The sequence below is a fragment of the Schistocerca serialis genome, chromosome 7, assembly GCF_023864345.2.
Source record: "Schistocerca serialis cubense isolate TAMUIC-IGC-003099 chromosome 7, iqSchSeri2.2, whole genome shotgun sequence".
NCBI classification, from domain to species: Eukaryota; Metazoa; Arthropoda; class Insecta; order Orthoptera; family Acrididae; genus Schistocerca; species Schistocerca serialis.
In genome coordinates, this window is record NC_064644.1 from 263,832,652 (window position 1) to 263,846,223 (window position 13,572).

Here is a 13,572-nt window from a genome sequence, read left to right on the forward strand (position 1 = left end):
TTTATTAAAATTCTTGACCAAGGTTTCGGTACATATAAATATACCTTCATCCATTATCGTGAAGAATTTCAACAGTTGCTGCTGCAGCCATGTTTAAAATCTTGAGGTACAGGCCTTAGTTGTGCATTAACCCCCCCCCCCCCCCCCCCTTTAATGCCGCGAATGCGTATTTCTATGTCCTCCATACAGCAGTTTGTGCAGCAGTCAAATGATGGTGTAAGAGTTGATCCACAAATGTGAATGATTTTTTTTTAATGTGAAATGTAAAACTTTGGCTTTTATTTTGCTGTTTTCTATTGCCACACCAGATGGGTCTGCGAATGTCTGATAGGAACCTTCAACCAACTTACTTACGTAATGTAGGACCAGAATTTTCTAGGATTCTCAGCGAGATCTTTCGCTAATGTACAGTTGTGAAAGTTGCTGTCTGCTTTGTGCATAATTCTTTCTATAGACTTCTTAGTGCATAGAGACCACAGTAGCACCCGCTCTATATGATGAGTAGAGTTTTTGCAAATGCTTTATGAAATCTAGTAGTGTCAACAATGTGGTCTCACGGTCGTCCATGACATATTTCACACCATCCGTTACCTTCATTAAAGCAGAGTTTGCTGCTGTGTTTACAAAAGCTGGCCTTATATGTGTTGTACAAGTAGAATTTGCATACATTTTTGATAATTTGATTATGAACAGTATATTCCAGGGCTTTGTATACAGCAGATAATGGTGATTTGTTGGTAATTACAAGCTGATTGGGGATTTTGATCATAGGGGTAGGACAGACCACGATTGCTTCCTATGGTGTGGACCATGTCCCACTCGTGAAAGAAAAATTATATGTGTGTTAAGACAGATATTAAGCTATCTGCAACATTTTGATCAGTATTATGTTGCTTGCCTGTGTATTCAGAAGAGATTTTCATTATTGATTTTCTTGTTGTATTTATTATACATGTTTTTGGTGATGGAAAATGTCATGGATAGCTATGTAGCCTGGGGTTTCTTGCAGGCGATAGTTCTGTGCAGCATGATGATTGAATGTTGGCAAGAAAAATTAATTCATTTTATCTGATGACCTGAAAAACTTTCCTGATTTTGTCTTTCCAACACCCATACTTCAGACATTCAGCCACAGAGCTGCAGGTGTCATATCGCTATGCATAAAGGACCAAGCATCCTGCATTTCATCGTTGTAGCTGAATTGCTTTACCTTGTTTCACAGATTTGTGTATTCTTCGTAGTGTTCGTTGCTGTTTCTGATGGGTGTTTAAATGTCTGTGAGCAGGACTGCTATTGTTCATCATTTCATGTAAGTCAGCTGTCAGCCAAGGAGCAGTGTAATTATTAAAATTTCTCCAAGTAATAAAAAAAATCTTTTCTCCTAAACAAGATTCACTGTAACATTTCCTGTAAATGTACATCGAAAACCAAAATCTTAGTGCTTAGTTATGGTAGCTTGATTTCAAAATGAGTGTAGCATAAAAAATTGCTCTGAAATTCGTTTAAAAAAATTGGGCAAAGAGAAAGAAGAAAGTACAGTCAGATCTTAAAGATTAATGTTGTCATTTTATGAATGCTTTTGGTGAAAACCATCATAAAAGACTATGATACACAAACAAATATCCATATTTATCAGAATAAATAAAGACAATTCATTAATTGTCATGACGATTTCTGTCAGTAGTCCTAGACTTAGGTTTTGAATCTCTAGAGTAGGACAATGAAGAAGAAATAAGGATTAATGGAACTAACCTGAAAGACCTCCCATTTTGGTGGCAGAATTGCAGTGACTGCCATTTAACTTCATATATGAAGTTCAATATGATGAAGGTAGGTGGATGAAAAATTGAAAATAGTTGCAAAGGCTTGTTCTTATCAAAAGACAAGAGTTAAGCTGTAACTTTTTGCGCAAGATACCTCAAGTAAGAGTTCTGGAGATTTCTTAGTTAAATTCTTGTGCCACTAATAGGACTTTGGTAAGTCTTATTTGTTCCATTACACACTGCTGCATTGCACATCCATTCTTCATGGAAAAAGTAAACAGTCTAATAGTATAGTTTGACTTCTATGCAAGATCTAATTTGTACATGAAGTTTATTTTGCTCAGTTTAGTGAATTACTTTAGATGTGATTGTATGTTGATACAGGGTCTCAGAGCCGTCTGTCTTCTGCACCTTCGCGAAATCGCAGTGCTGTTACTTCTGGCAGCCATTCTACAAAGCCCATAAGGTAAAGATGGATTTTCAGAATGAGTAAATTCTGAGTGTATGTAAACATGTAACGATTGATTATAACTATATTCAGAGGAATAAGTGTTGTAGGAAAGTTCATGTAGAATGTATATAGCTGAGGCTTGAAGGAGACCACTCACTAAAATGCAGAAGCATTGAGTTGTCAATAGGCACATACAAAAGAAATAAAACTTGCCAGCGTTTGGAGTTATCGTTTGATGAGCTAGATAACACACACACACACACACACACACACACACACACACACACACACACACACACACACCTAAGCCCCTACAAGGTGCCAGTTGGACTAACAGTGTCAGTGTTGCTTTTCAGCAGGTGGTCCTATTGTGGTGGAAGTAGTATCGGGTGGAGGGAGAGAGTCTGGGGATGGGTGGCTAGTGGATCGAAGGTCTGGCAAGATAGTAGTGGCCGGTGGGAAGCAGCACACGCTGAGTGCAGCAGGAGAGGGCTGCCAGGATAGAGAAGGGGGAAACTGTTGGGTGGAAGGTGCAAGGACAGTGGGTTACATGAGATTGAGGCCAGGATAATTACAGTAGTGGAGGATGTATTGCAAGGATAACTCACACCTACATGATTCTGAGAAGCTGGTGGTGGAGAAGAGGATCTCCGAGGTAGAAACATTTGCACTCAAACACTTGGAGGAGAAGTTCAGACACAACCTGGATAAACTGTCCAAGCTGTTGACATCCCACTCCCACCTCGGGGCACCACTATCCGTCAACATCCATCCATCAGTGAACTCCCTTGTCAATCTCTCATAGCATCCAGACCCAGTCCTGTTCAAATTACCACATCATCCAAAATACCCCACGAGACCCAGAACCCAAGCAAACCCAAGACACACACTAAAAACCTCAGCCCCACAGAAGTTTCAGTCCTATCCGAAGGTCTAACCTGTAGACCTATCCCCAAAATTTTGCTACGTTGGACTTGTCAAAGACCTTCTGCCCTTCTCATAATCCCTATGGAAACACTTCTTTGCCGCCAATCACTCCAACTGGAGCCAACCTAATCCCAGCATTTGAACCTTGCCTCACCCAGTTCATACCACCATCTAACTGTGACCTTTCTCCCCTCCCACCTAACCACTGCCTAATCAACTTCCAGGAATTCCTTACCTCCCTCTAGGCTTCGCGATCCTCCCCCAGATCCTTTCTTAAGAATACTACCCTTTCAACAGACACACACAAAATGAAAACAGATCCAGACCTAGTCATCCTCCCTGTAGACAAAGGCTCCACTTCTGTCTTGATGAGTCACAGTGACAAACTGATGGAAGGGCTCTGCCAGCTGCCTGACCCCCACCTACAAGCTCTGCCAGAGTGATCCCAAGCCGGAAGCCCAACATAGCCTCCAATCCCTACTAAAACCCATAAGCCCTTCCCAGAAGCTCTCAACAGAGTCCATGTCTTTTCTCACCCCAATAACGCTCAACATATCCATCTTCCGCGTACTCCCCAAAATCCACAAACCCAACAGTCCTGGGTTCCCCATTAGAGCTGTCTGTTGTGCACCCACTGAAAGAATTTCTGCACTAATTGACCAACACCTCCAGTCAGTTACCCAAAACCTAGCCTCCCACATCAAGATTACTAACTACTGCCTTTATCAACTTACCACCATCTCTACGCCTTTGCCTCCTGGATCCCTGTTCGTCATTGTTGATGCCGTCTCCATATACTTGTATACCAGCATCCTTCACGCCCATGGCCTCATCACTATCAAACACTAAATCTTCCAACACCATACAGACACTGTGATGTTTGCCTGCTTTATTGCTTCGTTGATAGTCCTCGGTGTCGACGTACTGCCTTGTTAATGGGGGGTGGAAGTTCAATATTGACTGCTGTAAATGATGTAACCTAAGTTGCACATCTGCGTTTCACAGTTCCTTACTTCCACTGTTCACCCCCCCCCCCTCCCCCTCCCAATATTACACAGTTCATATGGCCAGTTCACTATTGGTTACAATTTGATAAGCCTCATTAATAGTTGGTTACAATTTGATAAGCCTCATTAATAGTTTTCAGGCAAACATCAGCATACTGCTTCAATAGTTTACTGTTGAATATGTGTGAACAGTAAACACCTAACCACACAGTTCACGTTCTTTCAAATAAATTGAACAGATGCTGTCATTGTTTTAACACATGGCCTATTGGTGTAACATTTATTTCACGGTTAAGTTCATGAATTGTTGTTGATCTAACCAATACAGGTTTCTTGTCTGAAAATTGGCCGTGGATTGACTGACTTGGGACCAAAATTTGGGCTTTTATATATCCTCACAATAATAGGTACTGAAACTATGCATTGTTCAATGTTTAAGTTACAGAAATTAAAATTAAAACATAACTCATTCAATTAACAGAATACATTGAAAAATGCCTTCTTTCTAACAGTTTCTTCAACCACAATGGTTAGTCCGAATTATATATTTATATAATGATATTAAATGATATAGTTATGCAGACAATGCTTTTGACAAATCTGGTAATTATTTTGGAATTAATTAAGGGTTGGCTTTGCTAATATGTTTTCGAATCGAATGGAGCCAAATAAGTACTTAAAGAAACTTAACGGTGGTTCTTCCAAATATTTATAATTAGTACAGAATTTATATTTGTTTATAAGTCAACAATAGAACTTAAGTTCCGAAACAATTACTGATTTCACCCAGTAACAAAATACATTAGCTAGGAATAGTCAAAATAATTTAGAACATTGATTACATACACAAAACTAAGCACAAATTAGATCAGGTGCTATATTTCTTAAAGTTGAGTGCCAGTCTTTCTCTTTTATGCAAATTATACTCATGTATGCTAATGGTAAATAGGTACAAATGAATTTAAAAAGGCAGATGGCAAAACAAGGTAGGAAGTAGATAAATCTGAACTTGCTTCCTCACAACACCAAACCCACCACCTCATTACAGATACTTCATACTAGCTCTGCACTGACCCACAATTACTTTTCCTTTGAAGGGTAGGTTTACAAACAAATCTGCAGCACAGCCATTAGCACCTACATGGCAACTGTGTATGCCAGCCTGTTTAAGCCATCTAGAAGAAACCTTCCTAGCCTCCTAAAACTCCCAACCGCTAATCTGGTTCAGGTTCACTGATGATATTTTTATGATCTGGACTCGGGGCTAAGATATCCTATCCACATCCTTCACAATCCGAACATCTTTTCTCTCATGCACTTCACCTGGTCATCCTCTACCCAAAGCGCCACCTTTGTGGACGGTGACTTCCACCTCTCTGATGGCTCCATCCACACATCTGTACACATTAAACCCACTAAACACCAACAGTACCTGCATTTCGAAGAGCTGCCGTCCCTTCCACACAAAAAATCCCTCAAAAAGGTCTTTACGGACAGGCAATATCCCCCCAAACTTAGTCCAAAAGCAGATTTTCTGTGCCATATTCTCACAAATCCCCTATCTTCCCACCGCCTCCAAGAATCAGCTACAAAGGTGCACTCCCATTATCACCCAGTATCACCACGGACTAGAAAAACTGAACCATATCCTTTGCAAGGGCATTGATTATATCTCGCCCTGCCCAGAAATGAGGGACATCCTACACAAGATCCTTCCAGATCCTCCTAAAATAGTGTTCCATCACCCTCCAAATCTATACAATATTGTAGTCCATCCCTATGCCACTCCCACTCCCAATCCCTTACCACAGTAGTCATATCCCTGTGGCAGATCTAGATTCAAGACCTACTCAATCCACACACCCAGCACCTTGTACTGCAGCCCTATCACGGGCTAACCGTACCCCATCAGAAGCCAGGCTACCTGTGAAAGTAGCCCATGTAATATACCAATTCTGCTGAAAACACTGCACAGCCTTTTATGTTAGTATGATTACCAACCAGCTGTCCATCAGGATGAACGGGCACTGCCAGACTGTTGTCAAGTACAAAGTTTACCATCCGGAGGCAAAACATGGAGCAGAGCACAATGTGCTCAATTTCCATAGCTGCTTCACAACCTTAGCCATCTGAATGCTTCCCTTCTCCCCCAGCTTCTCTGAACTACGTGGATGGGAGCTACCCTGACAAGACATCCTCTGCTCCCATAATCATCATGGCCTGCAATCTCAGGTAAACCACTGTCCTTGCGACCTCCACCCAATAGTTTCCCCTTCCTCCATCTTGTCACTCCCTTCCAATTCATGTCTCCACGTCACATTCAGCAAGTGCTACTTCTCACTGTCCTACTACAATCAAGCCAGTCCAAATGCATGCCACTCCTTCCTCCTGCATTCCTAGCCAGAAAACCAGCCGTCTCCCTCCGAGCCACTAGGACCACACCCTCTCCATGTCTCCTGCTTCCCTCTCCCTCTAACCACCCCACATGGCACTACCCGCACAACAACTAGTACACCTGCCAAAAAATAGGATTGGTATTGATACTGTTAGTCTTGCTGGCGTCATGTAGGGATGCGCATGTGCCCACACCCACACATACGTCCATGTGTGCATGTGCGCGCGCGCACACACACACACACACACACACACACACACACACACACACACACACGAGTGGTGTGTGTTTTTATAACTGTGAAAGCTAGCAAGGTTTCTTTCTTTTGTGTGTGCCTGTCAACAACTCAACACTTCTGCTTTTTGGTTAATGGTCTCTTTTAATCCTAAAGTGAAAGAAAGTTCCTTCAAATTTTTTACCCACAAACTAGAGTTTAGGCTTGAGACTTTTCTCTTGCAGTACCAAGTAATATTGCGGCTTCTGTGCCTCTTCAACAAGTTTTTATGTGATCATTGCTACAAAATCACATGTTCATCTGTACTATTAAAGACTTGAGGAGTACCATCAGTTACTCGTAAAATACTTACTTAACACAGTTAACAAATGTTACCACAAGATGTAGAAGATTATTGTCTTATAGACAAAGTAATAAGCACACTAGGGGGGAAAATAGTAATGCACAGTGGCATTTTAAAATCTTACAAAAAGAGTGGTAAGCCACAATATTTGCTTACAGTGATGATGAGGATCAGCTGAATGGTATCACCCTTAATTTAGATTTTATTCCCCTACTTGTACAGTTCTTGGATATCTAGCAGTTTTAAGGTACAGAAAGACTGAGCTGTATGAAAATAATTACATAGGCCATCTTATTGTAATTTTTTGTGTCCAGACAACCAGTTTTTATAGACAGCGATTGCAATTCCATTCTCCTAATAATTTCAGCCAGTTTCTTTGTTTCAAATTGTGTCATGATCTCAATACTTAACCATGCAAAACCTCTTATGTTCTAGTAATAATCCTGAGACCTATAGTGAGTCTTCATTTCCTGGAAGACAATCGAGTTCAACTGTGTCTGGTTACCAAGATGTTAAGACGACACTCTCTTCTCAGACAGGTACTACATGTATGTTATGATATGCACATATTTTGTTGCAACAAGCAAGTCGTAGCATTTCATGTTTAGCATCAGTATTTGATTGACTAATGCAGACTTCCAAAAAAACACACATTAATTTAGATGCTCAAATTCCACTTATAGACACAGGTTTCTAAATTTAGAAATAGATTTGGCTGTACTTTTTCAGTTAACATTATTACGAGAATTGGTGACAAAAAGTGGTGGTGGTGGTGGTGGTGGTGACAGCAGAACTTGATCTTTCTTTCAGAGTTGTGTGCCTTCCAGATATGCCCTATTATAATATATGCTAGAGAGCTTTTTCTTGGGGGGGGGGGGGGGGGGGGTGCTCTTGTAAAGCTTTCATTCATTACTCTTTAACCTTTGTCTTTCAGACAAGCTGAAAGACCTCAATTTGTGAATTACTGAAAAATTTCTGATAAGCAGGAGAACCAATGGCAGGCTATTGTTCGGCTTATATTCCACAGGCCAGGCATTAAAAATTTTTTGGCAGCACTAATAACTGAAAGTATATGTTGGCAGTTTCATATGTCCTATCTGTATTTGTATATGTTGTCAACGTCCTTGTGCAAATTATTACAGCTTAACAAATCTTGCCTACTTTATTCAGGAAGTCATTTTCAGTGACTAAACTATTTTATAATTCTGTTTTAACTGTAATTTTTTAATCTTGGCAATGTAGGATCAGCAGAAATTTTTCACTCTACTGCAGAGTGTGTGCTTAAAATGTCCTGGCAGATTAAAACTGTGCTGGACTAGGACTTGGGCCTGGGTCTTCACTTTTAGCAGGCAAGTACTCTACTGACTGTGCCACCCAAGCATGGCTCACAACCTGCCCTCAGAGCTTTACTTTTGCCAGAACCTCATCTCCCACCTACCTAACTTCCTTTCTTCCAAGAGTGTTAGATCTGCAAGTCTCACAGGAGAACTTCTGTGAAGCTTGGAAGGTAGGAGATGAGGTTCTGGCAGAAGTAAAGCTGTAGGGACAGGTTGGGAGCTGTGCTAGGGTAGTTCAATTGGAAAAGCACTTGCCCATGAAAGTCAGAGTCCTGGGTTCAGATCCTGGTCTGGCACACAGTTTTAATCTGCCAAGAAGTTTCAAATAAACGGCAATTTGTTTTGTAACATATGGGTTTCACTTCTTTTTATTTATGAAGCTTCTTCAGTTGCCTGTAATAAATGTTTGTTTTATGTGTGTAATCATATAATAATTACATATATGCTACTACATTAAAGGTTTTTTGTTTCTCTCCTGTTCTTAGGTGAGAAACAACGTTTTGCAGTAGACATTTTGCAAGGTTACATTACTTTCTGGTTCTACTTATGATTTTTGATGTTGTTAATCCATGTAACGTCATCCAGAAATTGTACTTAGTTGACCTGTGTACACCACGATGTCTGATTTTTGGCCTTCATCAAACATATTTTGATTGAACATTTGACTTCCATGGCTCACTGTGTGTTGATTGTGAGTGTTCACTGTTTATAGTGTTGTCAACTGTAGTGTGTTTTCCATACGTCTTATATTTGTGTTGTGGTGTACGCATTATATACTGGTAGCACAAAGAATGAAATCGTTTGCTGAAAAATAAGTGCTTTACAGAAATACACTTACCTTACAATGAATATTTCTTTGATAAACCCATTTTCCACTCATTAAGAGCAGAGACTCTTGTCAGTAAAGCATTTATTGAAGTCTATGGTGCTGTGTACAAAGTCATTCCCAATGGAGAGTGCTGCTATTGTTAATAGCCACTCTTAACTCATAGTACTTCGCAGAAAAGTGTTATCCTCTTCAGGGTAGAGAAAGATGGCTTCATCTCACATGATGTCACTGGTACAGTAACAGTCACTTCAACAGTTTCATTTTTTTACTAAAAGGCTTCTACAAGTTATTTTCAAATGGCAATTGCAGAAGGGGAACAGCATTTGTGAGAGTTCTAAGCTCATTCCTCACGTATAATACCTGAAGCTCTGTTCTCAGCTTATTGCGTTCAAAGAAGGCATATATTTTACAAGACCTCTGCAGCAGCAGCAGCAGCATCTGGGGAAATTGTCTTGCATACAAAACAAACTTTCAGAATTAAATAATTTGCAGATTTGCAGCAACGAGATACTCTGTAAAGTCAAAGCATTCAGCAATCTGGACAATAATTTTTGTCTCGCAGCTTCTTTGGCAACAACAGTTTTTGGAATTTGTTTCCCTATCTTTGTGTCTTCTCAGGTTGCAGCAGCTCTCTGCACATGAAAATCATGTCAGTGATATCTTGGACATGGATCCCTTGTTGTACAGTCAATGAGTCAACATGTGGCACAGTGTGATTAAATACATACAACCAAAATTGAAATTCTGGGTTGCTTTGTCAAGACATAAGCTCAGCTTGCTCAAGACATTCTACAAGTTACTCTCTCTTTTCGTACACAACTTGCACAGTTCTTGGTTTAAAATTCCATCTCATGTTGGAACCATAAGGGACATTCCTGTTCACCATGTCAGTTAGTACCACTACTCTCTATGAAGAACTATGGAAAAAAAAAACAAAGAATCTCGTTAAACCTTTCGCGGCTATGTGCATACATGTTTGCTCAGCAGATGGAGTTCCGAGATGGACAGGGGTACATGTACGCCTGGCAGGTAGAATGGCCAGATGGCTAAGGGTATTTACTTACGTTTGGCAGGCAGGAAGGCATGACGATTGAGCACAGGAACAGGTAGACATGCACAGTAGAATGACGACGTGCTGTTGTCTGCATTTCAACATTCCTGCTAATGCCGTTGTTAACTACTTTTTTTTGTAATGTAAGAAAGCATTACAGCTTTCATCTACTCCTGATTCCTTTCTACTTACCAATTGAACAAATACATACAGTTTGATTTCCTAACAAACACAAGGCAGATGACACCAGCATATGTACTCTGAAGGGCATGAGTTATCCTAATGAACTGAAATATCAGATCTTATAAAATGCTAGCAGTGCACCAAAATTCTGGCAGTTTCTCATCAACACTCTCGGCTGCATGGAACAGAAAATGGCACACAAGGACAAGTAATTGTAATTTGATTTCCTGTCTGGAAGTACACATGATACAAAATTTATATTGTGAAATGGCACAAATTATCCTACAGGAATGGTGTCTTCAATGTTTCAAAAGGCAAACAGTGTAGCAAAATACTTGCAGTTTCTCAACAACTCTCTCCGCTGCCCAGAATAGAAGATAGTTGAGTTTAAGGCATCGTCCCTAGAAACTATTCACTTAAAATGTTAAATCTTGAAATGTATTGGTTTGATATTAATGAGATTTTAATAGGTTCCAGACATTTATATTGCTAGTGCAAACCTCAAGTTACAGAATTTTCCAATCACAAATGGAAAAGCTCTTACCACTTTTCTAAACCAACTTTTTTGTAGCCCAGGTTGAACATATAACAAAAAGCTTGGATTAGTTTTGAAATTCCGTTTCATGGTTATCAAAAACTGCAACTACTTGGACTGTGCAGTGTGACACTGATGTTATAAAGAATGTTATTGAAGAGTGGTTGTACGCATACTGGAACATGTGATTAGCTGATTGTGGACACAGTCTTCAGCATTGTATGGCTGTCAGCCACTCTGTGGCGAGGCACACAATACGTTCGTCCCCTTCAGCTGTTCGGGCAGGCTGAGTACTTGGCCCTAACAGCTGTGAAAGGATTAAGGCCAGCAAAAAAAAATTAATGCCCATATTCTGACTTACTTGTAGGTTAAAATCGGATTCAACTTACAGGCACTACTATGAACAAAATAGGCATGTTTAAAATGTTCATTCAGAAGAGTCTGTACACCTGAATGATGAACACTAATTACAGCTGTGCCTTGTAGCTCTGAGAAATAACTTTACTTGGATTATCCACAATATCCAGGAAAGATTCTTTAAGCAATTCTGCTAACATTTTCGAATCACGTTCATGAGAAGTGAGGAAACTTTAAAATGTTTCTGCAGGTTTACCCTCAGAAAAAACAATTCTGGTAACTATAAAAAACTGTGAAATGGTTGCAATCATTGCCTTATTTGCGATAACTGATGCAAAATTAGTGGCAGCAATTTTCTTTCTTGCTCAATTATGGCAAACCTCCAGTGTACAGGAAAGGAAATCATATTGAATTTGTTTACATGTGCCTTTGAAAACAGAAACCTTTGAAAGATGATTGCTAAGTGTAGCATTAACTCCAGCAGTTGAATCTAGAAGACCACAGAAAATTCCCGTATTTGATGAACCACCGTATTCGTAATATCCACAAAGTGTGAGTTCAGAAACACCACAAACTATAATACAATACACAGTTTTGTAGAGTATGTAATGATATTCGCAAAACTGATCATTGTGTCTTCCAATTGACTGCCTATAAGCACTATCCAGTTGTTGCCTAATATCTCGTTTCCCTAAAATATTGTGCTCTGACTGTGTAGTCATATAATTATGATCTGAATTGCTAATGTTTTTTATCTTCTGTGATAAATTTCAGGCAGCGCCCATACCTCTTAGCATCCAAATCGTTTCACACCCACCATTTAATTTTGCAAAGAACAAACACAGATAACAGTACATTTTGTTCATGATATCACAACTGCATATCCAGTCTATTTTCTCGTAAATGTCTGGTCTGAAAATTTCTTCGCTTTTATTTTTAATTTTCTTGACTGTCTGGAGTTCTGGTATCAGTCTTCTCAAATCCTTGATACAGAGCTTATCTTCAAGTGACAGGGAAAACAAATTAGTTTCCCTTAACCTCTGCACTGTAATATCACTCACATTGATTTCATATTGTTTTCAGTAAGAAAAACAGCCTTAGTTGTGAATGACAACAGAAGCTTTGTTGTAGACACAGCACATTTGAGAAATCACATCTTCAACCTCACAGCTGCATACTAAATCTTCCCACATGACTAAGAGTAAAAGCTGGTCACAGTATTGGTAACTTAACTGTAACAAACAAAAGAAAACTGCTGCTTGTCATTGCTAACTAGACTCTTATTTTTAATGCACTTCCAGACATGTAATTACTCATAGTGATGAATGACACAACAGGTATCGTAAGTTACCAAATAGTGCAGATATGAATTAGATTCAAAATCTGCTATTTATGTGTCACATTGGCAGAAAGACTGGGGAGGAGGAGGAACCATGCTTTGGCGAGATTCAACATCAGGAGGGGAAGTGGAGACTCCTTGTGGATACACGCCAGACCACTGCTCCAGTGCTCATAATGGGAGAAACCTCATGCCCCCACTCCCTTCTCTACTTCTCTAACACTCACCAACAAACTCAGCAGCTGGCAAGTGGTCTTTGGCGGGTGCAAAACCAGATTTTGCATATGGGTTGAGCCAACCACGTGAGAATTGACCACCAGTTCCAAATATGACTGTAGATGTTTGCAGGGAGGTTAATATATACTACTAAAGAGTTATGTCACATACAGAGGAGAAAGGATGATTTTAAATTTTAAATCTTTATGCACTGTAAAATTGTTCTGGGCATTAATATTTCAATGGAGATTCTGTTGCACCATAGGATGAAGCCACTGTCCAACAGTGGTGATTAGCTTAACACAGAAAACTGAACACATCATAGCAAGAACACCGAAACACACACATAACAAACATATACGAAATACTAAAACACTCGCTAGTAATCACAATCTGAAATATATACACAACAAAGTACAAAAACACACACACACACACACACACACACACACACACACACACACACACACGTCACCACCATACAAACCACCCAAAAGTAACAAACCTGACAGATGCAGAATTAATGCAGGAAGAAACACAGATGTTAGAAAAAGGGCTAAAACACCACTTCAGCACCAAGAGAGGCTATTACTACATAGGAAAT

The 13,572-nt window shown here is 39.8% G+C and overlaps 1 protein-coding gene across 2 annotated transcripts in view; it reads left to right on the forward strand.

The window, feature by feature from the left end:
• The window catches only part of LOC126412195 (ubinuclein-1), a 389,778-nt gene that overhangs the window by 358,983 nt on the left and 17,223 nt on the right, over positions 1 to 13,572 (forward strand). For both annotated transcript variants that reach the window (XM_050081677.1, XM_050081678.1), the window contains 2 exons: positions 2,148 to 2,229; positions 7,557 to 7,660. In XM_050081677.1, the coding sequence (XP_049937634.1) occupies positions 2,148 to 2,229; positions 7,557 to 7,660 (186 nt within the window). The remainder of the gene's footprint in view (positions 1 to 2,147; positions 2,230 to 7,556; positions 7,661 to 13,572) is intronic.